The sequence below is a fragment of the Solea solea genome, chromosome 1 (assembly GCF_958295425.1).
Source record: "Solea solea chromosome 1, fSolSol10.1, whole genome shotgun sequence".
Classification (NCBI taxonomy): Eukaryota; Metazoa; Chordata; class Actinopteri; order Pleuronectiformes; family Soleidae; genus Solea; species Solea solea.
The window spans coordinates 35,267,347-35,291,456 of NC_081134.1; the positions used below are offsets into that span (position 1 = coordinate 35,267,347).

The 24,110-nt window shown below is 42.4% G+C and overlaps 3 protein-coding genes across 4 annotated transcripts in view; 1 reads left to right on the forward strand and 2 right to left on the reverse strand.

Moving 5' to 3' along the window:
- Positions 1 to 843: 843 nt before the first annotated feature.
- LOC131466588 (transmembrane protein 236-like) lies at positions 844 to 4,790 on the reverse strand. Of its 2 annotated transcripts, XM_058639938.1 has the most exons (4): positions 4,081 to 4,790; positions 3,827 to 3,899; positions 3,023 to 3,146; positions 844 to 2,742 (listed from the first exon to the last, which is right to left on the reverse strand). In XM_058639938.1, the coding sequence occupies exons 1-4, from the start codon at positions 4,350 to 4,352 to the stop codon at positions 2,057 to 2,059; spliced, it is 1,155 nt and encodes a 384-aa protein (XP_058495921.1). In that variant the 5' UTR covers positions 4,353 to 4,790; the 3' UTR covers positions 844 to 2,056. The 2 variants fall into 2 exon arrangements, 1 of the variants encoding a protein (XP_058495921.1); XR_009241439.1 differs by lacking the exons at positions 3,827 to 3,899; positions 4,081 to 4,790 and adding an exon at positions 2,882 to 2,940 and having other exon boundaries at positions 2,668 to 2,742; positions 3,023 to 3,591.
- Positions 4,791 to 7,846: 3,056 nt separating this feature from the next.
- Positions 7,847 to 15,608, forward strand: hacd1 (3-hydroxyacyl-CoA dehydratase 1). The gene is made up of 7 exons (XM_058633492.1): positions 7,847 to 8,013; positions 10,554 to 10,671; positions 10,761 to 10,779; positions 10,913 to 11,001; positions 11,291 to 11,412; positions 13,873 to 14,051; positions 14,377 to 15,608. Exons 1-7 carry the CDS (start codon positions 7,895 to 7,897, stop codon positions 14,457 to 14,459), a joined length of 729 nt encoding a protein of 242 aa, XP_058489475.1. The 5' UTR covers positions 7,847 to 7,894; the 3' UTR covers positions 14,460 to 15,608.
- A 297-nt stretch (positions 15,609 to 15,905) lies between these two features.
- The window catches only part of LOC131462357 (collectin-12-like), a 33,478-nt gene continuing 25,273 nt past the window's right edge, over positions 15,906 to 24,110 (reverse strand). The window contains exons 3-10 of the mRNA XM_058633478.1: positions 23,924 to 24,046; positions 20,128 to 20,214; positions 18,992 to 20,035; positions 18,200 to 18,706; positions 17,677 to 17,813; positions 17,124 to 17,230; positions 16,589 to 16,734; positions 15,906 to 16,496 (exon numbers count right to left, since the gene is read on the reverse strand). Of these exons, the coding sequence (XP_058489461.1) occupies positions 16,477 to 16,496; positions 16,589 to 16,734; positions 17,124 to 17,230; positions 17,677 to 17,813; positions 18,200 to 18,706; positions 18,992 to 20,035; positions 20,128 to 20,214; positions 23,924 to 24,046 (2,171 nt within the window). The 3' untranslated portion in view covers positions 15,906 to 16,476. The remainder of the gene's footprint in view (positions 16,497 to 16,588; positions 16,735 to 17,123; positions 17,231 to 17,676; positions 17,814 to 18,199; positions 18,707 to 18,991; positions 20,036 to 20,127; positions 20,215 to 23,923; positions 24,047 to 24,110) is intronic.

Here is a 24,110-nt window from a genome sequence, read left to right on the forward strand (position 1 = left end):
ACTCTTTCTGTAGGCTATCAGCCCCCAGGAGGTCTGCAAGGCTTCGGGTGAGGAGTGCAGCGATGATACAGGTCAGGAGAAAGAGAGCACAGGAGGAAATCCTGCTTCCTATTGAGGGAAGTTAGGGAAGACCTGACCACTCTGGCCTTAGACTGCAGTGATGCCCGCTCTGTGCTGCTCACACAAATAAGGTACAGGCAAATACCTTACTGATACATTAAAACAAAACAATGAACAGAATATGTAAATAAATATTGGCTGCAACAGTTTGGATGAGAACGGGAAGATGAGGATGTGTTAATAACATTGATCCCACTGGCCACTTTATTAGGTACACAGGACACCTGTGTGTGGTCTCCTGCTGCTGTAGCCCATCTGCTTTAAAGTGTCATGTTGTTTACCGACGGACCTCTGCATACCTTGGTTATTAAGAGTGCGGATTTGAGTTACTGTTGCTGTCCTATCATTTTGAACCTGTCTGGTCATTGTCCTCTGACCTCTGACATCAACAATTAATCTTTGCCCCGAGAAACTGCTGCTCAACTCAATATTTTCTCTTTATCACGGCCACTCTCTGCAAACTCTAGAGACGGTTGAGCATGACAAACAGTGTCTGAAATACACATGGTTTGTTCACTGTCATGGTGGCCCTGACTCAGTTTTCTATCTTGATACATCAGCTATCAAAGAAGCAAAAATCACTCTGCAAAAACAATTAAGAGTTGATGCCGTTGACTTCAGATCAAAAAGGCATTTATTTCTGGATCCAAAAATCAAACACCAAGGTGAGAGTACAGAAGTACACTATTTATCCTATGGGTCGGGGGCTGCCCAGTTTTTTCCACCATTAGTTCCTGTTTCACAGTTTTAATCGTGTCAAGCTATCTTGTTCTTCCTTTTTTTAAAAACATTATATAAAACTATGAGGGGAGGGTTTACACCCCCTTCTCTGATCGGTTTCATGTTGTTTTAGAAGACATTTTGGGTAATTTCCCCCTTATTACGATCGACATTTTGGATGCTTTCCATATTATCACATCAGACATTTTGGATGCTTTCATATTATTACGTAAGACATTTGGGTGCTTTACAATCTATCCCATATTAATAGTGCAGTAACGTTGGACACTTCTTCATTTTAATGGCGCCATAAACGCGTCAGGCGATGTCTTCATGCTCGCCCTCTACACCTCTACCCTAGCACACGTATGGTGTGGAGTTTATTTACAACCTCTACAGTGACACACAATGTACAGCAGAGTTCAGTTACAAGATTTGTTTTGGAAACAAAATCACCCAGCCTCAGCAGATGTTGCACCGGTCATTTTTCCAATGAATCTCAGTTTCAAAACAGAAGTAGTAGTAAAAACAGAAGTAAAACCAGATATTTTGCATTCTGATGAATGAACTGATACATTTATTTGCAATAATTCAGTGGTAGACCTTAAATATTTGCTGTTTTGGATCCAAGTCATGCAAATATGAACAATGCCAAACAACATAACCCCTAGAATAATGTAGTTTTCGCAGTTGTACCATTTCTCGCTCTCCCAGAAAATCATCTGTAAATCTCCATGTTGCTGCAGGATTACAGGAAAGGAAGGGATTCAAATGTTTTCTACAATAATGACAGGAAAGCTTTTCTCCTGGGGACTCATCGGGAAGAAATGGGATAAATTCCAACGTGAAAGGTCAAAAACCACCTTCAGTTAACGTCAGTAAAACCTTTACACGTGATTAAAATGGTGTAAACACAAATGTATCAGTGATACAATCTCACAATGTTGTTTCTCTTTTTAAATTATAACATATGAAAGAAAAGTCTAATATTTAAAACACGGTATGCTTATTTTTATATAGTCACTGCACTTAATGATGGTGGAAAGAAAGCTGGTTGAACAAAAATGTAAATTTGAAATGTCCATCATGGTCAAAATGACTATGTTTTAATATTCATGGTAACAATTAAACGGATCTTAAACACAAAGGTGCTCGATCCTTCAGATCCTCATTGTTCCAACCCAATGTTGAAATGTCTCAGCTTGAAATGTCGGGTTCATAAGAACATCCTCTCTGTGTTGAAGACTCTTAACTTGGTCATGAAGTTGAAATAGACGAAGGCCAGGCACACCAGCAGGTTTTTCATCAGATACACGAGGGGTGTGACAAAACCAAAGAAGGCAACGAGGCCAACGCGCACAAAGAAAAAGGGCAAGTCCTGCAGAGCCACTCCGAGTGAAGAAAGCAGGGGGCTATGGGGCATGACCACCACACGTAGGCAGGACAGGTAGCTGAAGATATAGATGGGGAAGACCCAGCCTGAATAGTACACAAGGGGGTGTCCTGCCACTCGCACCATCTCAACTGTATCCATCCAGAACATGAAACTATCCACAATCACCTCCGCGCGGGCGTCACTGGCACACAGAAATCTCAGTGGACCTGTGTAAGCGTACGGAGACATGTGGTATGCTGATTGTGGACTCAGTCCAGAGGCATTGAACGGTCTTCCAGGATCGCCTGGTATCCTAGGCACTGTCCCGTTGGTCTCTGGCCGAGCGACCCCTCCGTTCAGGTTTCTGTCACCGAAATGATTTGCTCCTGGCTGTATCGGAGCAGGAACAGCTTGCCTGGGCGCAGCTGGCCCGGGAACGACTGGAGTGATGGGTGCTACTGGTGCGACCTGCTCCACGTGTGTGAGGACAGCAGAGGGAATTTCAGCATCTCCCTCCACATTATTAGCTGAAGACACAAAAGGACAATATTCCAGTTTATACACCAGATCTAGTCCCCTTAAAAAATGAAAACAATCCTTTTTTTTTTTAACACAAACCTGCCAGTGGTAAGCACCAAGTCTACAATATCTTGGGGATATATTCACCTTTTTATCTTGTTCTAGGACTGGCTTTTCCAGCTGGAAACTGCTCTGTAAACCACTCACTATTACGCACCAGAGTAATAAGTTAGTAAAGGAAAGTTCAGGATCCACACTGACTGATCTGTTTACGAGAGCTTCACTCACCCTGGCCAGTCAGTCTGCATTGGCGTATTCTCTCCACAACGTCAATGCAGATGAGAGAGAAGAGGACGAGTGATACCGGGAGCTCGGTGAACATGTCAAACTTCATGTTGTTATTTATTTGAACCTGCAGGGCCAACCAGAACACAGTTAGTTCAACGTACAGCACATTTTGACCAGGACATTTCATCTGTTTACCTTTTTCACTCATAATCATGAACATGAACCTCTGACCTCCTCTAGTTCTGCGTTTGTGGGCTAACTCACTGGTTGCTTTAGGATTTTTCCTGAGTCAGGACTGAAGAGGACACAGAACAAAGCAATCTGGTTATCTTCGCAGAATTTATGGCTCTCAAGTAAAATACACCAGATAAGCAAGAGTCAAAAAGTCAGACTGCGCTTCAGCGATGGCCACATGACAAGGGATCTAAGCTGCAACCAGTAAGGAAGTGAAATTGTGCCTCATGGACAGATGATTTGACAATGGTGACTTGGACAGGAAGAGGAATCAAGCTGCTTATCTGTAGCTCCTTATCCAAAAAGCTGTATATGTCTCCCCTGAGAACCAAAGGATTCCTCACAAATCATCAACTTTATCCAGTCACAGAGGTCTTACCCTGTAATTCCAACTCTGCAAGTACTAGTTTTTATGTACAATCTTTATTTAAACAAAGATAGCAAACACCATAATAACTACAAGAGGTGTTAAAGTCAATTATAGGCTGAGAGTAAGGATTCAAATTCATAATTCAAAGACAGATACATTAATAAACTAACACAAATTACACTCTGCAACTCTGCATGTACCTCAGAGCTGGCGATGAGGAAGGCAAAGCAGGGTAATGTGGACAGCACCACGTAAACAAGTGCCACAGGCCTCCTGATACAAAGACAAAGGGGGGGGGGAAGAGGAAGCAGTTGCAAGGGACTTGCTTAATCATGATATTTCACAGTCAAGTGCAGCTCAAACAAGCAACAGGCCTGTTTCCACTGAAGCCAACTGTCAGAGCTACTCTAAAATTCCGGCTGCTGACATCAGGGCAAAGGCGAGAGGAACTCACCACTTCTTCCTCCCAACAAGAAACTTCTTTTTCATAAAGACCATGTACTTCACAGGAACCCAGACCAGCAGGGCAGTAGAGGTGACATAGGCAACGGAGGAGGCCACGATCAACCAGTAGGCCGTGCCGCTGTCTCCGGGAGGCTTCGCCGAGGTTTTCACTCTCGCTACGATGACTGCAAACCTCTGCATGATGATGAAGAGCGGAACACACAGGCCCGCAAACTGCAGCACCTCGCACAGGGCGAACTTTAGGGTTCTCCCTGAGCCCATTCTGGAGCAGCTCAAAAAAAAAAGGAGTAAGAAGGGAGGGAGATGGGGGCTGTTGGCGCAGTTAGGCGACCCCTGTCCCTCTGAAGCCTAGTCAGGCCTCGGACCACGGCATTGTCTGAACCTCGCTAGCATTTTCCACACACCACAGCTCCAGCTCTCTGCTTAACCAACTGCTTACACTGCACTAGGCATTGTGTATCTCAGTGTGACAGTGGTGTGGCTGGCCCTTTACTCTCTTTATATTCAGGATACAAACACAGGTTACCTAACTCTGCACCCTGAAGGACAAGTGTTTACCACAGGCACAGTTTCAAGTGCAAACACAGCAATTGACAATGATGATTGTAGTGGCCAAGTCTCCAATTCAGCCGCTACTGATTGTTAATTGGTAGATTGTTCAGACGTGTAACTTGGAGAAACTGATACCTGAAACTTTCTTATACTTATACTATCAAAATGCATTGATTTGCACACTGTCCATACTCACACAATGTTACTTACAATCCGTTTTCCATACTAAGTGCATTGATTTGCACACTGTCCATACTCACACAATGTTACTTACAATCCGTTTTCCATACTAAGTCTTTAAACCATAAACCATAATACTAAGTGCACAGGTCTTCCAAGCACACTGTTTGCTGTTTAGCAACACCTGTGATCAGTGACATGAACTTACATTTCTTCTGTCCAGCCTCAGCCTTTACCATTACGCCCCCTGATGTTCAGGAGGAGAAAACCCAGAAAATACAAATGAATATATACAGTAGCTCCTACAATGTTTAATAAATAGATTTTCACAGAGGAATAAATAAAGAAAATTAATAGGTCAATCCCAGAAGATGCTGTCTGGGTTTAACAATCTGATGGCCGCTAAGATAAAGGACTGATGGTAATAATAATTTGTTTGTGGGTGGAGCGCTAAAACACCAACCTGAAGGGTTTCAGCTGAGAGTCAAACAATGTTATAAATGTTGACAATCTCAAAGTCCTTGTCCTGTGTGCACAGAACTTGCTTTAGGGTCCTGTTTGTTCCTCCCAAAATTGATAATAAGCCTTTGTTTTGACACATTAGGATGGATGAAGTTTGCATTACACCAATTAACGTGGTGCAGGAGTGCAGTGTCATGAGGGAATATCACCAGGTAGCTGTACCACTGGATCTGCAACTCTCATTGTACTAGATAAAAAGTAGAGGTGACAGAACACCAGAGACCAGTATGCAGGACATACTGTCGCTCCATTAACTATACGTGCTGGTTCCTCTTTCTTCATAAATGTAATAAAATGTAAAAAAAAAGCATTGGTCTAAAACTTAGAAGACATGGGGGAGGCCACTGAGCATCTAGTCTGGTCAGTAGGTGGCGATCAAGTGCAAGAAGAAGCCAAACTTTTAGGAAAAAAAGTGACTGTTCAGTAGACATGAGCACTATGAGCTCAAAATTATATCGCAATACTCCATCATGATGTCGCAATAACAATATTTGACAATAAATTATAACTTGATATTAGCCCTCGAGTTTGAGACGTCTGAGTTAAAGACAATGAGAATATAAATAAAAGTGAGTATGAAATAGAGCAGTACAGTAGTAAGTAAGTAAGTTTACTTCAGCAAAATGCAGTACAATTATAATTATTGCACATGATATTTAGTTTGAGATTGCAGATTCTGTAGGAAAATAACTATGTTTTTGTTGTGTCCAGGAGAAAGGGACCATTTATACAGTCCTTTGGCCTGTAAACCTCATCCAAACCTTAAACATGTGTACATCTACATTAATGAAACATGAAACAACACCGTGTGGCTGTGACCTCACTATTCTCATGCTACAATAAAACCTAAAGGCTTGTCTTAAATCTATACATTGCCATCTAGTGGCACAACTTGATAACTGCAAACTGTTAGAAACACAATGATGTAAGGTTTATTAATTTGTAACTTACTATCATAGCATATCAGTTAATTAAACATATTATTCTGATGAATTGATAAGGGCTTGGCATTATAGTGATGATAGTGACAGTGGCCATTTTCCATAAAACAGTAATCAAAAGGCACAAAAAGCCAAAGGCCACATAAAAGAAAGAAACCAAAATGGATCAAGTGGATTTTATGGCGTTTTGGAGATTCAGCCACATTTTCCTGACCTGACACTTTGTGCTCATTTATGCCAATGATGACACTGCAGATTTGTTTGGTCTGACACCCACAACCTAAAACGGCAGGACATTGTGCTGTACTTGAGCACAGACACCTGGACACTTGATCAAGTAACAGGAACAGGATTAGGTGGCCTGGACTATATTTGGTGCTGTCTTTAGTTTACACACATTTCTGCACAGTGCCATTAGAAGAGCTAATTTTAGATTCTGCGTTGATGCAGTTTCTCAGGCAGTGACTCCATGAGAGTGGATCTGAGCACAGATTGATACCTGTGTCTGTCTTTGGTCCAACAGTGAGATGAGCTACAGCGGCAGAAGATCTCACCAGACGCTCCGTTAGGCACACAAAATAAACCAAAGTGAGCTTACTCTTTAGGGCCTTTAGGGTCATACTTTCCACATCCATGTGAAGACCACATGAAGACCACACATGTGATGTTGCCATCTGTCCATATCCGTGGACAAGCACTTGTATTACCATACATACGGTAGCTGTTCTGTTGGTGTCTGTAAAGGCCCATTTATACTCAATATGCAAAAGATGGAGACATATGGAGCTTTTGTCCATACTTTGCGTTCATTTCGTCCATCATTGTGCGCCAAGCAGGGGAGCTTACGATGGCGGACGAAACGGAGCAATACCACAAGAAATCGTGGGAGTAGTATAGAGTCAATAGTCCAATCAGTCAGGAAAACGACAAAGAAGCGACCTACAGTTGCAGTGAACCAACTGTAAAACACGCTGCCAGAAAACAGTGGTGTGCTGTGGTTTTTAGTCGAGGGGCTATCCAGGCAAGAAAGTTGTCAAAAGTCATGGCGGACATATGGAAATATAAACGAGTAATATTGTGTAAACGTCCGTACCAACACAAAAGATGCACAGATGCACGGTAGTGATACCGTTGGGGACGAAAACAGACGTCCCAAAGCGGACGAAAATGGAGTATAAATGGGCCTTAACTGCGCACTCAAATAATACAAGGACAAGTACAAGTAAGTGACAAACCCCTGATGAGAAATTATTGTAGAAAAGAGTGTAGCAATTCCCTATGGACACGGTAAGTTTGACCCAGCCTACAGAATACGAAAATGCAACACAGCGCTCAGTGAACACAACACTGTAAGGGGCAGCTTCCTGTAAAACAGGGGCCCTCTTCTCCCGGGTTTTTTTTTTTTTAGCTACGCCCCTGTAATAACAGCTTTATGATATATTATTATTTTACAGACGCCACACACTAGTTTCTCCGGTAGGCCACGCACTAGTCCCGCGAGAGAGGGCAGCCGTGGGCTGATAGACGGATGGATGACCCCGCTGCTCCCCTCCCCACAGCCCCAGCTGTCAGCTCCCTCCCTGACTACCCCACCCTGCCCCCGGTACCATGGCGTCCAGCGAGGAGGACGGCACGGTAGAGGAGAAGGAAAACAACAACAAGAAGAGAACGAAAAGCACCCTCGCCACAGCATGGCTCACTTTCTACAACATCGCCATGACCGCCGGGTACGTGCGTTATTAATCCCGAAAAATCAATCAGGGAGTCTCACCTTAAAACACTAACGGCGTGTGTTGCTGTTTATAGGACTGTGTCTATGTGGGAAAGTGCCTGTTCAGCTCGCTGCATTTAGCGACGCAACGGCCTCAGTTTCTTTTTTTCTCTCCTCTTTCTTTTTTCTTTAAAATGGTGAACACTTTCATAGTTAAAAACGTATTAAAAAAAAGTAGAAGGGTATTTTTTTACGAGTGACTGAAAATGAATGGACGGTGTGTGGTAAAAGTGACAGACCGGAGCTGCAGCCGTGTCCAAATAGGGCTGACTGTCAGTGTCAGCGTCAAAGGCCCACAGCGCTGCCCACAGTTGCAGTGATAAGTTTAGAAGAAGCAGCAGACGAGCGTTGACACTGGAGCTCAGCACTGCCGGGACTGTGTCGAAGCTTACATTTTAAATTAAATGTAGAGTTCGTGTTCATAAACAGGGGCGTTTTAAAGAAAGTTGAGGCCCCTGGGAAAAAGGGACTGTGTGTATGTGTGTGTCTCACACATTATTACACTTAAGCTGCATTTACCACTGTAAGGCCTGGATCATACTTTCCGCGTTTTGAATCCTTTAGGATTGTGATTTGACAGGCACCTTTTACATTTTTGAAACCAGAAGTTCACAGACTGCAACTAGGCCCAGGGTGTCCACTCATACGTGCCATATTTTTGACAGATTTTCCTTTAAATGAGAGCAGAGTTTTCAAACCTGATATAATTTACTTCCGTCCTACTTCCTAGGCCTCTCTTCTCAATACTTTGTCCACTTCATATAGTCTGTGTGCCCGTGTCAGTGTAGTGTTCTGCGTACTTAATCTCAAATATCATTTGTTTTTTCATTCTGTACCGATGGTGGAAATTTCTCTCCAGGAGTTTGCCGCCGTGTATATGTCCTTGTATTCTTTGAGCGATGGTTTGTACATTTGTGGGTACCAAAACAAAACTGTGCCAGCAACAGGACTGGACTGTACGTATGGTTCACGTGGTCACAAGATGCTTTTGTTCGTCCATGTCACGCGCTGCAGACATGGTTGGATGACACATTTACGTCACACGGGCCTCTGCAGATACATGGATGCTGAAAGTATGACCCAAACCGAAGTGGTACCAGTGTAAAGTTACACAACAACAATTGCAGTTGTAGGTGTGCTGTTGTTTGCGTAGTCTAGTTTACATTATGGAATTTTGCTTTTCATTTCAATGAACCCTGATTTGATCAATGTTGTCAAATGAGCAATGATTAGTGTGAATTCCTGTTCTGCTAGTGTCATTATTTCCGTTTTTGGGGAGAGCCATGTCACATTTCCACTTGGATGAAATTTACGTAACCCGAACCTTAGTGCACCTCGGCAGACATGCAGATACAGACACACTGACATCACTTAAACATCATCATTTACCTTTATATTCAAACAAATGCTAACTTATTGTCTTCTGGTTTTGTATCATGAATCATGTTGACACCAACAAAGTGACTGGCGTTTATTTATACGTAAATGCTTATAAATTAGAATGTAGTCATATACAGCAAATTAATCAAGTCAATGACATCTAGTTGCAGAACTGCTGTGCTGTGTTGTATTCCATGCAGTCATCAAACTATTAAGTTGTTAATAGCAGTGACACTGTAAACAGATGAGAGATAATCTTTCATGGTCATGTTTTGGATGGATCTCCTCCTGCGCTGTTTTGGTTTCACTGTGTTTTGTTTGCTGACATTGGTGACCTGCATGTTTTGTCTTCCTACATTAACCATTTATTTTTTTATAACCAAATACTGTGTACACAAAAAGCTACAACAGAAACAGCTCACCTCCCGTTAGCCTTCCTTTGCGTATAGTCAGTTTTGTGAGCAGTGGACTTTACTATTTTTGACCAACCGCGTGAAAAGTAAAGGTGTACTAATCACCCATTTTATCAAACTTTTTTGTAGAGCCATAGGAAAAACAGTTGAAACTTGAATGATGACTTTCTCAAATAATTTATAATAAAGTTACTCCCATTACTTTGCATTAAATGTTTTAAATTGCCTTTAATTTATGAGTTTGTCAGTACTGCAGCTCAGACTTCAGTTCACACCAGTTCATCTGATGTCAACAATTGTATTCTACTCCCTTAAAGAAGAGATAAACAGCTCATAACATACCTCTTTTTTTTATGTATTAAATGTTAGTTTCTGTTGCCAATGATACAATTTTAAGGTTGTTTTCACAAAATTGCTGTTGCTGTAGATTAATGTAATCTGTGTGTAATAATACAGGAGATTCCATCAGTCTACAGCTTGTTAATAGGGAGAACCTAAGGTTTATCTTCCACTTTTAATGAGCAGATATTGTGAATATAGAAACAACAATTCAAACAATAGAGCTGCAACAGTGTTAGCATTAGGTTGAATTTTGAAGAACTACGCATTTTGCTCTGAACACTGAACAAGTGACCTTGGGAAAATGAGATGCGAGTTTCAAAGTGACAGCCTTTATTTCATTTTTCCTGTTTCTCTTCTGTAGGTGGCTGGTTCTGGCCATTGGAATGATGCGCTTCTACGTCCAAAAAGGCACACACAAGGGTCTGTACAGAAGTATAGCAAGGACACTCAAGTTTTTCCAGACCTTTGCATTAGTTGAGGTAAGTGTTTGAGCATGGCAGGACTTGTGTTTGTTGCATGATGAGGATTTAACCAGGTGGTGCTGATTTTTACGTATCTCATCTTACAGGTGGTACATTGTGCCATTGGTATGTAACGATTTTTGTCTTTTTTTAAATTAATTAATTAATTAATTTATTTATTTATCTATTTATTTATTTAGTCTCATTCATGCAAGCACCTGTGCATCTGCATATTATTGTTTTCTTTTCTCAACTGTAGGAATTGTGAGGACTTCTGTTATAGTGACCGGGGTACAGGTGTGTTCACGGATTTTCATGGTGTGGTTCATCACCAACAGCATCAGACAGGTGACGATCAGGACAATCACCAGCTGAATTAAAAAAAATAACATAAACTACATGTGCTTTATTACCGCCAGTCAGTTAAGTACCATATATTGGTAAACTGGTAAATTCTCATAGTTTCCTGGGATGAAATGTAATCAGACAATACTTATTTTGTCCTTTTCTGTTTATAAAAATGTATATCATTTTCTTTTAAGACTTGTCAGAGCAGCATTTGTCAGGTTAGACTCATACACATCTTAACCTCTTCCGTCCTCTGTATATTTGCCGTTGTGCTGGCTCAAAAATGCAGATCCAGAATGAAGAAAGTGTAATCCTATTCCTGGTTGTGTGGACAGTGACAGAGGTTACCAGATATTCCTACTACACATTCAAACTACTCAACCACCTGCCGTACTTCATCAAATGGGCCAGGTGGAGATGCCATTAGCCGTGTGGTTGAGATTGAGCTTGCAATGTTATAGCTGTCTCGGACATTTTGTGTTTGCATGTTTGGCCTGATGTGGCGGTTTCACCACTGGCATGCTTTACTTCAGTTGTGTTGTGTGTTGCCAAGCTCACACGGAGAAGATACGTGTGTATTGATGGCACTTTCTCAGTCAGTAATGCATGAAATAAGTGCTAACACTGAACTGTTTTAATCCTTAAACGTCCAGTGTGTAAGAATTAGTGACATCTAATGTCGAGACTGAGGATTACAACACACAATGGACTCCCCCGCTCAAAGGGTATTAGGAAACTATGGTTAGCTGGTTGCAGTGGCAGTGCTAGATAGTGGCCTCCATACATGAAGGCATCAAGGCCCTCGCCTGAAGTACATGTAAAAGGGCTTATTCTCAGGCTACGAAATCCTAGTTCATTCAGTTTCTCCACAGAAAACCTGCTAAACGTTACACATTGGACTTTTAAAACTGCTGCCAGTGAAATATGCTGGTTAAATACTTACTATAGTCAGTTAACAGTTTGCCCAAAAGACGACAGCACCGACAGCAGCTTTGACTGTAGATTAACAAAAGCTTGCTTGTAACATGTGCATTATTATTTGTTTCAATTCAAAAATACCACTCAGTGTGAGGATGGCAATCTGAAAATAGAGACACTGGTGTGACGCGGAGTGACATAATGCTCATACTTGTGACGTGGCGGTCGAACCGTGTGTGTCTCGACAGTAGCTCAGCTGAAATTGGAGTCGTTGGGAGGAACGTCAGCTGTACACACTCTGATAGTTGTCCAGCACACTAGAGTTCCTCTAGAATAATAAATATAGATTTTGTGAACTCATTATTTTCTGAGACGTTTTTTCGGTCTCTGTGTCAAATGCCTGCCAGCAACTCATCCATGTATCTGCCTCTTTTGTGTCCCATATTACCAATTTTAGTTTTTTTGTTTTGATTCCTGTGCGCTGACTGACTGACGCTCTCCTCCCAGCCGCCCCCCAGCCTCACTCTACGTCTTTCTTAAAGCGTGGAGGAGACGCCAGGCCCCTGGAGAGCGGCTCATGTTCAGCTGCTCCTGTTTTTAAGACCATCTGTTTTGGTCATGGAATGTTCCCCAGCATTTCTCTCACATCCGCTGAGACGCTCCCCCGAGCCTCTGCTGCCGTCTTGACTAAATGCAGGGTCCCCGTTGGCCTGAGTCATGGCAGACATTGCACTGGGGAGAGACCTCGAGTTGTCACAAAAGTGCTGCCTCACGCGTTTGAGCGGTGACAGACCTTTTGCAGATGAGAGACAGATGTTTCAGCGCTGCACAAAGATCCATTCAAATGGGTCTTTCCTGACTTCGATGGCACTAGATTTTCCTTCGTTTCCTGAATCAAAAACCAACCTGTACAGTAGACTTCTTTTACCTGGTAATGAAGCACTGCTTGCCATCCAACATTAGAGACAGTCTGGGTGCCAAGTTGTCAAAAGATATCCGTTGCCACTGTGTTAGTGCAGTAATTCAGCCGCTGACAGTTGCCAGAGGCATAAGCTTTGCCTGCTACAGTACTCTGCCAAACTAAATCCTTTTTCTTTTTTTTTTACACTGGGGAACTCAGATCTCTGTCCAAGTTGTAGTCACGTCCCATCGCCGGTCCAGTCACCCCCTTCCTGCTGAGTTAGTTTGCTTCAGTACCTCAATATCTGCATACAATAAACACTTATTTTTCCCAAATCTTCCGTACTCTGACCCCAAACACAAAATAAATCATGATAAGAGCAAATTAGTGCATAATATACACATAAATCTTAACTAGAAGGTTTGGAAAATTCCACTTCACTCACTTTTTTTATCATCGTATCCCTGTTATTTTAATTCTCTGAGCAGATGGCAGTTAGTTCCCAGGTAATGCAACCAGTATTTGAATCACAGCTATTTTTATTGGATATTTTGGACATCTCAACACTTCACACTAATTATAACTCTTTGGTTTTTGATCCCTGGTTCCTTCTCTCCATCCCTGGACAAGAGAGTGAGCTCTAAATTGGCCTCAACGGCTGTGCTGGCAGAGTATGAATGAAAAAGCAGTAAATATAGCAGCCTGTGAATTTGGTGAATGTCACCTATAATGTTCTATTAGACTTAAAAAGACTTAAAAGGTGTAATTTTAACAGCTGTCCAGTGTTTTTCATTTGGAAAACTTTCCAAAAACATAAATTGTGCTTTCAACTGCATCTGCATAAAAGTATTGTAAAGTTAATGAAGCATGTGTTAAAGTCCCTTTTTCCAAGTGTTGCTGCATTTCGTGATTAAAGTTGTTTTCTGTGTTTTTCTGTTTTCGGTTGACTGCATGTGAGTGCATTAACCAGACTTTGACTCAGGACAGTTGTGTGACTTTAGAGACAATTAAAGACATTTGAAGTCTCTTTATTTCTCCCCCTTTTTTTTCAGATACAACTTCTTCATTGTCTTGTACCCGCTGGGAGTCGCCGGAGAACTGCTGACCATTTACGCTGCTCTACCGTTTGTACGCAGATCTGGAATGTACTCCATGAGGCTCCCCAACAAGTATAATGTGTCATTTGACTACTATTACTGCCTCATCGTCGTCATGCTGTCCTATATCCCACGTAAGGAACGTTCTTCAGTTTTAAATAATTTGCTCTCTCATCATCCTCCTCTTCCTTCCTCTTCCAAGTTTAGACACTTGTATGCTGAAATTAGATTAAGATGGAGGGGTCATTATAATAATAATACTGAATTATTACACGTACAACATTATGTTTCAATGTGTCAGCTTTTTTGTGTACAGTACTTGAGCTTTGATTTTACTATAGTTGGCCTTATAAACAGGGCCTAGTTCAGATTATTTGTTTCATCACCAGCCTTCAGCGCTTGTTGTACAGTGTCGATATACTTTCTGCTTTGACCCTGTGCGTTTTCACCTGTTTCCAGTGTTTCCTCAGCTCTACTTCCACATGCTGCGCCAGAGGAGGAAGGTGCTTCACGGGGAGGTCATAGTGGAGAAGGACGACTAGACGAGCACCACCTCATGCCTTCGTTCGAGCCAGCCTGCCTCCATAACAACCCTCCACCTGACCCCCTCATCTCCATCTCATCCTTAGCATCCATCCGCCGTTACATTCTTCACTGCACAGGACGGGAAAGGGGCCGCACAGATGATATGACGACTCGTCTAATGGAAGTGACAACCCGGCGACTATGAGGAAGAAAAGACAAAAAAAAAAAACATGGGCGTTCATCGTTTACAGGATGATTTCCGAGCCGATCGATCATATCGGAAACACACGTTTTGCGCAGCTGAAACACGAAGGGATCATGAAAAGCATGAGCCACGATACACCTCACTGCTCCCTGACGGAGAAAGAGGGAAACACAGAGAGGCTTCCAGGGAAATGTGAAATGAAACATGGATTGTAAAGCGTTGTCACCCCCTCCCTTCCTATACAATTGGCAGTTTTGTTGTTTTTTCGCACCACAGATTTTTACAAGCATAGCGTGGCTGTACAAGAGAAGGCTTCAAAGGAGAGAATATTCATAGTTATATCATACCTCAACAATAAATCTACATTTAGACAATATGCTGCTTCTTCTGTGTATGTCTGTTTTACCAGATGTGTAAATGATGCATTACCTAAGCAGGTAATTGTAAAACAAGTTTCTTAAGGATAATTTATTTGTTGTTTACGATGTCACGTTCATTTACAGGAGTGCATCTTAAACCAATTAGAGTCTTCGAAGGAAGTAGTAGCTTTTTCTCTAGGTGAGGCTACCGTTCAAAGTCTTCAGTCACTGTTGTATTTGTTTTTTAAAGACTCCGATGTCTTTGTGGATAGAGAGGTAGCTTAATTCCCTCCTACCAAAGGTGCTATTGTAAGATTTTAATCTTCTGTGCAGCTGAAGGAGTGACTGTAACTTGAGTTGACCCACGGCAAGAAAACAGGATGTGAAATGATCACGGGGACGTTGATAGTTGATGAACTGCATAGGCGATGGTTATCTACGGAAATCAACCTACACTCTGGGTTAGTGAGAGAGAAAAAAAAACGATAAAAGTCAACGTCAAACCAAAAAACACCACAGGGAAATTTATTTTTCAAGGAAATCAATATAAAAAGTGTGAAAATACATTTTTGTGGAAAGTCAATAAAGTCAGTTCTACAATACTGAGGAGAGTTTTGTGATGACCTTCACACTGACGTATGAGTCTCTGATAAATGATGGTGTGGAAATGTAAAACAAATATCAGCAAACAAACGCAAAGATCTCTTTGGTTTTACACATTTATTTCCAAGTGTTTCCTTCATTTTTCATAGTGTTGTATTTAAACAGGAAAAACCAGAGATCTGACAGTTGTACATTTTCAAATTTTAGGTAGGATTTTCACTTTTATAAAAATTATACTGATAAAAAAAACAATCTCATAGACACAAAGTAATGTGTCGTACACAAGCTGACTTGAGATATTTCATGGTGTAATTATTTGTACGTATTCCTATTCAAATAAATGGAAATTATATAAAGATTTTCACAAGGTTAGGTAACAGCTCCACAAAGATAGCATATCAGCAACATGTTTTTGTGCATCATTTTGTACCTTTTCTTTTATTAAAAAACATCCTCAGATTATTGTATGATATAAAAAGTACTACAATAAGTCCATTTGGCTTCATAGAATTTGTTTTCCCTACAAAAGTTGCATAATGATATATACATTCAGATATGCAGATGCACACAGTATACGGTTTTATAGAATGTATTTCAAATAACCATAAAATGTAACTCATACTCCTCATACGTCCGCGGTTGCCCTGCTGTATTGCACGTGCTGGTAAAAGGTGAACTGGCTTCACTTTGGAGGAGAAAGGTCATCTCTTCTGCAATGGAGAGACGTTTGCGGATGCAGCTCTGGGCTTATTTCAATTTTGTCCCTTTTGCTCTCCCCGTGTGGACTCTTCATGTGCTCTGTCAGTGGACCAGTACCACAGGGGCGAAGTCTAGCTGCTCAACTGCAAGCTGGAGCTCAAGACATTGCTACGATCCAGGTGATCTTACTACAGAAGAACACACAGAAAAGACATTAGCGTTGGAAAATATACTTCTGAGACTGAGAAATAGGCACAGCGCTAATAAGAAAGTGACGTACAGTTATCCATTTGCTTCTCGCAGATGTAGCTTATGAGATCTTCACAGAGAAAATCATTCCACAACCCGTTATGGATGAGACCGGCACAGTCTTCTCCTTTTTCATGCTCATGGCCCCAGTTATCAGGCTGACCCGGCTTCCACTTCCTGCAGAAGAACAACAGGGGGCGATCATACATCACATTTACAGTGAGAGTGAATGGAGAAATCAACAAAAAACGTGTAACCTTTATCTAATCGGTGAACCAAATATATCTTATAGACACAAACAAAAAGCACTCACATAAGGTTGAACAGAGGCAGCAGGCTTGAATGTGGAGTTTCATAAGTCAATGTGATCCAAAACAACCATAAAGTTGAGCTTTTTCACAGGAATATGATCGTTTATTTGATGTCATTTCACTCAATTCAGAACCTGCAGCATAATCTGTAAAATCCTATGTTCCATGCTTGTTATTATAGGACAGCAGCATTTTTGCTCCTCTGAAAGGAAATATCCTTCCCTAGACAGAAGCAGTCTTTGATTTAATACTGACGTGAAGGCAGGTTGAGTCCCATCCAGCCAGCGCCACACATTCTCCTCCTCCCTGTCAGTCAGACCCATCCAGAAGTAACCCTTAAATGTCTGCTTCTGAAGCCATTCCTGAGGACATATGGGGGACAGAAGAAGCACATGTCATCAACTAAGAAGTTAACTAGAATGATACACTTTAAAGGTCACGCGTGTAACATTTAGGAGGGTTTATGGACAGAAATTGAATATACTACCCACAAGTTTGTGTGTAAGTACTTTGGGCAAGGGCTGCACTTTATGGAAGTTGGCATCTTGTTGCTACGGCAGCCCAAATGGACAAACCAGCATGTGTTTAGTGTTTTGAAGCAGAACTTTATTACGCAAACAAAGAAGACTCTTAACTCTTAACCCGATATGTAAACCAACAAAAAAAGGGAAAAGTCTTTCCATCCTTTTCTGGTACCAAAGGCCATCATTGTACTTGCAATCTGCAGTCTCACCACTAGATGTCAGTAATTCTTACCAATTGGATCTTTAAGTCAGTAAGTGAGCTATATTCAGCTGTATTTCATCACCTGTTCCTCCATGTCACTGATGATCAACAATGACGCAGACTTTGACTCGCACGTCGCTTGAGCGTCGTCAAAACTGTGCAAGTCTTTGGAGAAGAAGTAGCATTTGTCTCTGTAGTTCTCCCACTCGGCAGGGCATCCTGCAAAAACATTAATGACAAGTTTAATACAATGCTCTGGTATGTGAAGCTACAGTTATACACTGCTACAGCTAGGTGGAGTTACTAACCTTTGGTGAGAGACATGCTAGCTGTATCCAACTGTTTACAGTCTTCATGCTAAAGTAAGCAAACCTAAGCAGTTTATATTCACTGATTACTGACTTTTCTTTCAATAACTCTCTTGAATGTCTTCATGGAGAGACTTTTATTTCATCAAGTAAAATATATTCATGCTAACTCACTCAATTATTTCAGGGTCACAGTTTCTGGCAAAATGTGAACATATAAAAGCTACGACAGATATGAACAAAGTGATTTTATACAGACAACAGAACAAAACTAAAATATAATAACAAAAGCCTTACCAGGGGCCCAAAGTGTTGGAGCTACTGCTTGATCTTGCAGGGGCACAGGACCCAAAGACATTACTGAGGCCCTTACTGGGATTCCTGGTTGTCCTGGTTGTCCTGGTGTTCCTGGTGGCCCTGGAGGCCCCACTGGTCCTGGCAAACCCCTTGGCCCCTGCTCCCCAGCTGGTCCCACTGAGCCTCTGATACCTGGTGGACCCTGTGCCCCCTGAGGACCAGGCTGTCCATCTCTTCCAGGCAAACCAGCAGTACCAGGCTCTCCTTTAGCTCCAGAAGGTCCAGCTCTGCCTCCTGACCCTCGGGAGCCTTTGGATCCAGGGTTGCCAGGTGCACCCGGTAGACCTCTTAACCCTGGCAGACCTGGTGGTCCTGGGATACCCTGCTCTCCTTTAGGTCCTCGAATTCCTGGGGCACCCTTTTCACCTTTCTCTCCCTTTTGGCCAGAATTACCAGGTTGTCCTTGTGATCCTCTGTCCCCTCTCGGGCCTCTAGGACCAGGGGGTCCTGAAACATAGGTATGATTGTTTAAGTAAAAGTAGTAAAGATAAATGCAACATATTTGGAAAAACAAGTTTTAGCTTTCTTACCTTGGTCTTGTGGATATAACTAAACCTTAAATTTACTATAACATTAGACAATGGTAAGCTTCGGTGCTAATCACATCTGTCTGGTAAACATACTGTCATACTGTCAGAGTTGTAGGAATCTCATCTAATTCCTTTTGAGTACCAGTGATATTTGCTAAAATTCCCAGCACACAAACACAAATTGAAGGCAAACATCCCTCACCCTGTAAAATAGTGAAGTTGGTTATGAGCTGCGAGTGCTTGGTGTCCACCAGTTTCATCTCCTCCATGACAATAGAGAGGTTCGTGACCTCCTTGTCCAGACGTGCTGACAGCTCCTCCTGCTGGGACCTCAGACCAGCTGCATCTGTCCTTACATCTGTCATGCTGTTGTTGAGGTTTAACAAGAAGTCCGAGTGACGGCCGACGGTCTCAGAACAAGTGCGTAACCCGTTCAGGTTCAGGTTAATGGCACCCAGAAGCTGTGTGGTGAAACTGATGTTGCCAGTCACACGATCCATACTCTGCTCCGACTCATCTAGCCGCACCTCCAGCCGGTCAAACTTGGTGGACGTGAGGTTGCGGAAGTCCCTCTGCTGATCCATGATCTCCTTCAAGGTTTGGTCATGAGCATCAGCCAGGTTGCTAGTGTTTTGGAGCTGGTTGGCCATAAAGGTGAGCTGGGATCCCACATCCTCAAGGCTGTCATTGTTAGCCTTGGAGAGAGCTGAGGCATTACTAGCCAAGATTTGCAAGTTTTCCACTTTACCTCGAAGCCACTCCGTGTCAGAGCGTGTCTGTCGCGTTGACTGCTCAAGGTTTTGAAAGTCATTGCGCATTTTCTGGATGGCCTGGCTGGTGTCATCCACTGAACGCTGCAGAGCAGCAATGAGGCCTCTCTGCTGGGCCTGGGTGAGGTTTAAGCTGCCGATGCTAAGTAGTGCCTGATTCTGGAGCCTCATCTGCTGCTGGAGTTCTTTTTGCAGCCTGACAGTGTCTTCCTGAAGACCCTGGATGACGCTGCCGTAAGACTGCAGGGTACCGTTTACAGAGCGCAAGGTGGCTGTGTTAGTCTGCAGCACTCCCAGAAAGGAGCCCTGGCTGCTCTGAATGTCCGAGCCAATGTTCTGCAGCTGACTCAGCTTAACTTGATCACTGCGGATGTGTTCCTCCACTGCAGACAGCTGCCGCTGGAGAGTCCAGATGTTGTTCTTGAACATCTGGATCTCTGTGGTGGTATTCTCCGACTTCTCTCCCGTTTGATCATCTAAAGACACAGATTTGTAGAATAAATCCAAAGAAATCATTCAAAAATAATACATTCAAAAACTGAATCCAGATATTGTAAATTGAACTTACCAAGCTTTTTCAAATCCGTCTCAACAGCAACTATCTTTCCTCCATACTTTGCGATGCCTTCAGACACATTGTCAACTCTTTGCACTACTGTAAAAAAAACACAGGAAACAGGACAGGTAGGACAAAGGTTAGTTAGTCTCATCACAGGCTTTATGAACAGACCAGAATTGCCTGCAACCACAGACATAATTTATGAAAGGGATAAGAGAGGAAACCAATGAAATTCATATACTATAAGATATGTGTCTGCATATTTTGTAGGCATGTTATAATGGTAGAATTGATTAATATGGTCTCAGCCTGTGTCCCAGACTGGTTCCGGTAATGCAATTAAATGTCGGGTTACAGACAGAAAAGGTAGGCAGTGAAAAAGAGACACAGGGCGGGAGGAATAAACTGTGATTCAGCAGAGATGGAGTGAAGCGATCAAGGTTGGAGGGTGCATGGGAAGACACCGCTGAGGGCCCGAGGGGGACAGGAAGTGACCTAGGGGGGTGTCTTTAGCAAACAGAGGGATCAAAGAGAGCCCAGAGGAGACAGACGCTGTGGCAGGGAGGCTCCTCACGCCCCCACAGGCGACACCAGCGTTCATTTCCTCTGGAATGTGCCTGAGATTCCGGGGGAATCGGCCCACTGCTACCACCAGCCTTGCCAGGGGCTACACATCCTTCAACCGGGAACTGCCCAAGCTCCTCTGCTGGGAAGCTGCGTCCCAGCGGACAACAGTTCATCTACAAGGCTGCCACCACCAGAGGTCACATCACCAGAGAGGCAATATGAGCTGGTTTAAAATGTCCTAATGCTATTTAGATGACGGGATCATCTCCACCCATATAAGTCTCATCATATGAGGCCAAAAGCCAGTTAGGAAATAGTCCAGACTTAACCCTGCTATACTGCTCATTTAAAACAATACCTTATGACTGAATTTTAGAGGTAAAGATTGGAGGACTCTGTTTTAGGTCCAGACTGTCTTCCTGTTTCCACTCTTTGAGCTAAGCTAAGCTAACGATTGCCTATGGCTTCACTTTTGAAAAAGGGAGAGACGAGTCCCTTTAAATCTACGTCTTCAGTAGCCAAAGAAAAACCTTGTTTCTGCCTCCAGACGACGGACAGAAAATCTCCAGCTACCGAGTAAAACTGTCTCCCGAGTAATTGACAGTGAGATGTTTGGGAAACTTCAAAAATGGAAAAGGAATATTTAACCAATATGGTCAAAGTTATTTTTGTTCCCTCTCTTCACCTCCTTTGACGGTCTTGTACAATACCAAATGTTTCAGTTAGTTGTTAGAGAGAGAATATTCAGCTTGACCGGAAATGTTCCGGGAAACTAAATGTAGCATATTTCCAGAAACATGTCCAGCATGGCAGTGAGTGCACAAAAACACCTCCATCACATTGTTTCTTTCCCTGACATTTACACTGGACTGGACAGTGAAACTAACACAAGCAGACGCCCACGTTCAGAAACGTCTGGACCTTTTCCACACTTTCTATTCATGCACCCTCCTTCAGGGTCACTCACTGCATCGCCAGAAACCTTATAGGTCCAAACGCAGTAAAAAAGGAGTTGTTCTGGACCCAGTATGAACTCTTTCCAGCTCTTGTGTGGGTGGTTCTTGAAACCTTGTGTCAACTCTGTAAAAATCCTGCTTTCTCATGTGCATAAAGTCAGAAATAATAACAATGGTTATGATGAAGTGAGTGTATTGTTAACCCCGGGCTTTGGGAATGCATTAAAACCCCTCAAAGCACAGATACTACTGTGCATGTAAGAATGTAAGGGATAGATAGAGGACAACAAACATGTTTCTTTGTTGCATCTCAAGCTACAAAGAGGCAACAGCATCAGAATCTGCTGATACAGATACCAATATTACATCCTTGAATATTTACCTATCCTGATATCAGTCCAATACAGTCTTTTTTACAAGGCTTTTTTTTTTCATATTTGATCTTAAAATAAGTCTCCATAGCTCAGATAATCCCTGTATCAGGCTGATACCAATATTGAATCACTGTTCTGGTTCTGTTCAGTTCTCAGGAAGTGTCTCTGTGTACTTTATCTTTACGACAGTGATCAAACAGTCGACTACCGGGACATGAAAGTTGTCGGTTGCCTATTTCAGCCAAACGTCATCATTAGATGCTTTGACAGACGGACACGACAAGTCTGTGTGTGTCCCGTGTATTTTAATCTCATTAAACTGAAAATGTACATAACATTTAAATAAACATTTCTCTGGATTTAGACACAACCTGTGGTACCAAGAGATGATATAAGACATCTAAACTATAGGGTCATTCACGTTCCTCTTTGCCACATCACTGAACTTGGCAGGATGTCGTTCTTTTATGATGCCCTTTGTGTTTATTTACCATGAATGATTTTTTTAACATAATTATAGTGAGACACACAGAGAGAAGTAAAGGGCAACCAGGCCTCAACCGCCCCGAGTCTGACTTCATATTGCTGTTGGTCATGTCTCTGAAAACAACACGCTGTGGGGAGAAGAGAGACATCACCAAATCCCAGCAAAACAACAAGAGCCACAGAGGACATTTCCGCGTGTCAGTGGCGGAGGACGGAGAGAGAGAGAGAGAAACACACGTGTTAAGTGCATAGATAGAGCGCTGCGCGTCTCACTACATAACCATCTGGAGCTGGGAGTGTGTTTAGGCTAAACTGTGGTTCCCTTGACACAGCAGAGTTCCAGTGCCAGTAAAAACCCAATTTCAGCGGGTTCTGCTGGAACTGCGCAGAGTTCACTTGCTGCTCATCTGGGATCAATTAGGCCTGCCTGAATACATGCAGCACGGGGGGGGCAGCATTGTTAATGTACTCAAGGCGCACAGATAACCCTCTTCAACATGTTAACTTCATGGCATTTTCACAAATTGAAGGGAAGAATGGGACAAAAAAAATAGACACATATGGGAATGTTTAGCGCAATTACGGCGGGAACATTCAGAGTTCAATTCCCCCGAAAGACGACGACCTGGAAAAAAAAATGGTAAAAAAGCCAACGAAGACCTTCCCCAGCTGGTGTGGACTTTGGGGGTGTTGGTAAAATAAACGGAGACACTTTTTTGTGATGTACTGTAGACAGCAGGGAGGGGGGGGGGGGCAGAGGTTGAAACGTAAAGCTTCTGTTTATTCATCATTTGGATTTGGATGCAAAGAAAGTGACAGGAGTGTCTGTGTCTGTTGTCCCTGTTACTGTGCATTGGCTCTGATGCAGTCGTCATAAAAACTGCTCACAGTGAGGTCACCAGCCATGAGAAAAAAGCTGTTCGTCAAATGTTTTCAACGCTCTGCACTCTGAGACTATAATGCAGTGAATTTTAAACATTTATCTATTTTATATCACTTTTCATCAACTTTCATATCAGCACCAAAGTTTCTTTCTTTCAAGGTTTCACTTCTGACGGCTACTTTGAAAACAAATAAGAGAGACCTGAAATCTTCATATTGTCTGACAGACAAGTTAAAGTATGTTCTGAAGCTCCTGAATCAAACAAATTCTTCTCCCTTCTTTGGGTTTTCCTCTTTCTTAAAAAACTAAAGCTGACTCTACCCATTGCTTTTGCGACTTATAGTGAGAGAGTTAGAGAGTAATTTGCATTTTTATGCCCTTAATTGGCATCTGTGTTGATTTTAAACAACCGCAATGCAAGCATTTCCGGGTTGCTTATACAGGAACGTTTCATTTTATATCTCTATGACACAACAATGTGAATATCAAATAAGCTTAAAGTGCACACGCAGATCACTGCAGGGACATGACAGTCTTACCTTTGTATCCAAGCACAGCGACAGCGATGGTGAGGAGAGTACACAGCACATAGAGCAGAGCTATGGAGGTCTTTAATGCCCATTCATTCTTGCATTTAGTGCACTGGGTGCCCTCCTGGATGCCTGTGTAAAAACAGGAAAGAACAGCACACGATTCAATACAGAAATGGAGCGGAAAGGTCTAAAA

What these genes read in the sequence shown, in the direction of transcription:
- hacd1 (XM_058633492.1), top strand. Translation starts at nt 7,895, where the DNA reads ATGGCGTCCAGCGAGGAGGACGGCACGGTAGAGGAGAAGGAAAACAAC. An exon ending in AACATCGCCATGACCGCCGG is followed by an intron (nt 8,014 to 10,553) that starts GTACGTGCGTTA and finishes TCTCTTCTGTAG; the next exon opens with GTGGCTGGTTCTGGCCATTG. An exon ending in CATGCTGTCCTATATCCCAC is followed by an intron (nt 14,052 to 14,376) that starts GTAAGGAACGTT and finishes ACCTGTTTCCAG; the next exon opens with TGTTTCCTCAGCTCTACTTC.
- LOC131466588 (XM_058639938.1), bottom strand. Translation starts at nt 4,352, where the DNA reads ATGGGCTCAGGGAGAACCCTAAAGTTCGCCCTGTGCGAGGTGCTGCAG. An exon ending in TCCTCATCGCCAGCTCTGAG is followed by an intron (nt 3,147 to 3,826) that starts GTACATGCAGAG and finishes TTGGCCCTGCAG; the next exon opens with GTTCAAATAAATAACAACAT. An exon ending in ATGCAGACTGACTGGCCAGG is followed by an intron (nt 2,743 to 3,022) that starts GTGAGTGAAGCT and finishes TTGTGTCTTCAG; the next exon opens with CTAATAATGTGGAGGGAGAT.